The 3792-nt window shown below is 39.4% G+C and overlaps 1 protein-coding gene across 1 annotated transcript in view; it reads right to left on the reverse strand.

The window, feature by feature from the left end:
• Nucleotides 1-2385, reverse strand: part of LOC113061247 (complexin-3-like) — a 4941-nt gene extending 2556 nt beyond the window's left edge. The window contains exon 1 of the mRNA XM_026230288.1: nucleotides 1922-2385. Coding sequence (XP_026086073.1) covers nucleotides 1922-2079 — 158 coding nt within the window. The 5' untranslated portion in view covers nucleotides 2080-2385. The remainder of the gene's footprint in view (nucleotides 1-1921) is intronic.
• Nucleotides 2386-3792: the final 1407 nt, after the last annotated feature.

Here is a 3792-nt window from a genome sequence, read left to right on the forward strand (position 1 = left end):
ATTCAGGACAAGCTAAAAACACGGTTTGGAAAATGGATTCATGGTGTACTCGCTTATTAAATACATTTTTCTACATTTTGAACACAAACAAAGTGACGGACCGCAGCTCGGATTGGTTATTTTTTACCGGAGCGATGGAGTTTCTGCAAATGGCAATAGGACACTGGGAGGAGCCAGAGGAGCTTGATTTTTACACAGATTATCTGTCTCATATTCTACTCTCAGGACATAATGACAGGTTTAATAAATATGTAAAAAATATATTTTTACAAAAGTTCCCTATAGCACCTTTAAATCAACAAATATAAAAAAAAAAAACACTGGATATACGGGATTATACAAAAGTTTAAGTTAACCTCACACTGGATTACAGCTGATTGGTTAGGCACTGTTAAAGGTCATGTGAGGTGAAAGGTCAATACAAATCTCCAGGAGAGGTCATGACAGTATAGACACATTAAAGGCTGAAAGTCACACAACCAGCAGTAACCTTCTCTTAATGCTTACTCCAGAGGGATCATCTCTATAAGTGCACTTGAACTTGATATCAATAAGCAGCAAACACCTTTGAGAAGATCATGCTGGTTTTGCTTTTTCAATAAATTAAACACACGACTCCTGTCAAAGTCAGCCGCCTTAAACTAGCTGTTCACGTGGGTGTCTCAACACGTAAAATCTGCTCTCGGAGGACGTGTGTTGGATTACAGCATGTGGATAAGCTCAGAACAGCCATTTGAAGTCTGAGAGATCTGAATTCTCCAAATATGGCAGCTATGCAAACCGCGTCAACACCACCACCTGCTCATGCTTTGGCTATCTGTCCTTTATGAGCTGATATCTAAAGACAAAGCCAAAGCGTCACAAGGAATCATAATATGATGGTTCTAATGGTCTCGCATTTTGGTTTTTCCCAAAATCTTGTTTTGGGCATGTATCATGATGTTCTTGGAGTACCTTGTAAATACCACAGTACATTTAGAGTAATCATTCATACCATATAATATCAGTGTGGACGTGTACACATGTTATTCTTTGAAGTACCTTACAAATACAGCTACATTAAATTCAAGCCATATAATATCAGTGTACTATGATGCAGTAAGTGTCCATAATCTTTTGTTTTTTGGTTTACATGCTTATTAACAGTTATAATACACTGAAATCTAATAATCTTAGTTGATTGATACCATTTAGAATAAACAAACAAATCAACACTAAAGCAGAATTGACCAGATAAGTCTGAAGCAATGCCTAGTTTTCCCCCATATCGTTAGCCATGAATGAAATTGGAGTAAAATACTAATTCAAATCGTTTTACCTGAGGTATACTTAGAGAATGAGTAGATTTAAACGAAGCAAACAGCAGAGAACTGAATATATACTGTATGTGTGTATATATATATCACTACAATGGAAATATGATTTTCGGACATGTATCATGCTATTCTTGAAGTAGCCTAGTAAATACTAATATAATTCCGTAATATAAATGTAATATGATACAGTACGTTTTTATAAGTGTCTGTCATCTTTTGTATTTCTATTTACATGATTAAGAACAGTACTCTCGAATCCAATTATTTTATAAATACCGTTTTAACACATCTACACTAAAGCAGAATTTACTTTGGTAAGTCTGAAGCAACTCGTCTGAATCCCGAATAGGTAAAATTCTAATAGTAGCCTATACACACGCAATTCTGTTGGACTCTGAATAATTTGGAGAATTATTAATATCTGACTGAGCAGGAATCACCCTGAGCGAAACGAGCAGCTGCGCGCGAAAATATCCAGCGAGGCGCGAAAAATGCGCGCGCCTCTCAGTCTCCAAACGCGCCTAACGTTCACCTGCCTACAACATCATCACATCTACACATTATTTCGGAGTTGAAAAATCATGAGGGTAAGGAATGTTTCTCACTTTTCCTCCTCCAGCTGTTGTTGGTACTGCTCGAACTCTTCTTGGGTCATTCCTTTCGCCCCAGCGTCGGATTTGTCTCCGTCAGATTTATCTTCCTTCAGACCTCCAGTCAGGTTCTTCAGCTGACCGCCGACTACGTGTTTTACCATGAAAGCCATCTCTAAATAGTGTAGTGTTCCTTAATATCCCTGTTTTTTGTCCAGAACGTCCAATTAGGTCAATAGTAAGGTCTGTTTCTCCGCGACCGCCGAACAGAAACTCCGTCCGGCGTTCAGCTGAGGTAAAGTGAAGTGAAGCGAAGTGGATTCATCTCCTCATCTGAGTCACAGCAGCGGTTTGACACTTACATCTACCCAATCCCGTGTTTCCTCAGTCGACTCTTCCCGCCCAATCCCACGTACCGTCGGATTAAGCGCGCGCTCGCTGTTAACAAGCTCGTGCGTATGGCAAGCCAAACTGATCAGCCTCCGAGGTCGTGAATCAGTAGATCATGTACAATTATTTTTTTCACTGGTAAGTTCCCTGACTCAACATAGTTGAACGTCACCGTTTGAATTAACAAACAACAGACAGGACCGATCTCTTTTTGATATTATTTATTATTCTCTTTAAACATCTCTTTAAACGTCCTGGTAGATGCCTTTACATCATTTTATCTGAATATTAATTCTAAATGTTAAATAAATGTGTTCAATACCTGTCTAGCGATGTGCGCATTTATGTTGAAAAATAGGAATTATAAAAAAAAAAAAAAAAAACGGTTTGTCTTTTCAAATCTTTTATAGCATATCATTTTATTTACTGAGCTCGTGTGATTCATTTTTTTTTTTTTGCTTTAGAAATGTGATGTTGCTTCCGATGCGCCCTTGTTTTTGCGGTACATTGTGGGATTTTTCATGGAGCGAACGATGCTGGAAATATTTTGCGATTAAGGGTGGGCGTACACGGTGCGAATTCGGATGGTCGGAAGATCGTATGTCCACGCACACGGCACGAGTGAGTTTATCTGAAAATCGTACGGACGAGATGATATACGACACGATTTTACAACCTGCGAATTCCAGAAACAATCGCACGAAGTTGATAGACGCTTTCGACTTGAAGCACCGCTGCACGCACAGAAGGATCACTGTATGACATTACCGCGAGAGCGATAAGAGAGCACACATATCCAATGCATTCGAATCACTCTCGCGGTACTTTGATGCCATACAGGTGATCATTCTGTGCAGCGCTGCTTAAGTGGAACGCGCCTAATATAACTGCTCTCCCTCTCTCATAACTGCATATAAAATATTGATACGAGCCGTGACTGTTTCCTACACGTACAGGTTATTTTTCAGCAATAGGAAACCGGGACGTTTGGTTACCCTGTGTGTGTGTTCTTGTATATGGTTTATAAATATCTGAAATGGGTATTAAAATGTAAACATGGTTTATAAGGACAATTACTGTGCCCTCGTAAACCAAATGGCTTTAAAAAATACTATACGGTGTTTAATAGAAAATTTAAACATGCATTTTCCGTGATGGATAGAGGTAGTGTATGGGGATATACAGTATAGAATACCGTTACGTTTATGGAGAGTCCCTGTAAACTACATATGCGCGTGTGAGAGAGAGAGGGAGAGAGAGAGAAGGCATTGGAATACGTTGCTAGGAACATCATACAGCGCTCGCTCGCTGACAGACTTCAGCTGCCGTCTTCGTCTTTCTTCTTCTGTGGTTTTCCTAGTTCGTGATTGGTCAACTTCAGATAAATCAACAAATCGGCTCGTTCAACCGCACAAATGGCACGAATTCAAACCGATAGCTCACAAACTTTTTAGACATGTTTAAAAATGATCGGGAGGTTCGGGAAGTGCTCTATC

Source organism: Carassius auratus, chromosome 43 (genome assembly GCF_003368295.1).
Source record: "Carassius auratus strain Wakin chromosome 43, ASM336829v1, whole genome shotgun sequence".
NCBI classification, from domain to species: domain Eukaryota; kingdom Metazoa; phylum Chordata; class Actinopteri; order Cypriniformes; family Cyprinidae; genus Carassius; species Carassius auratus.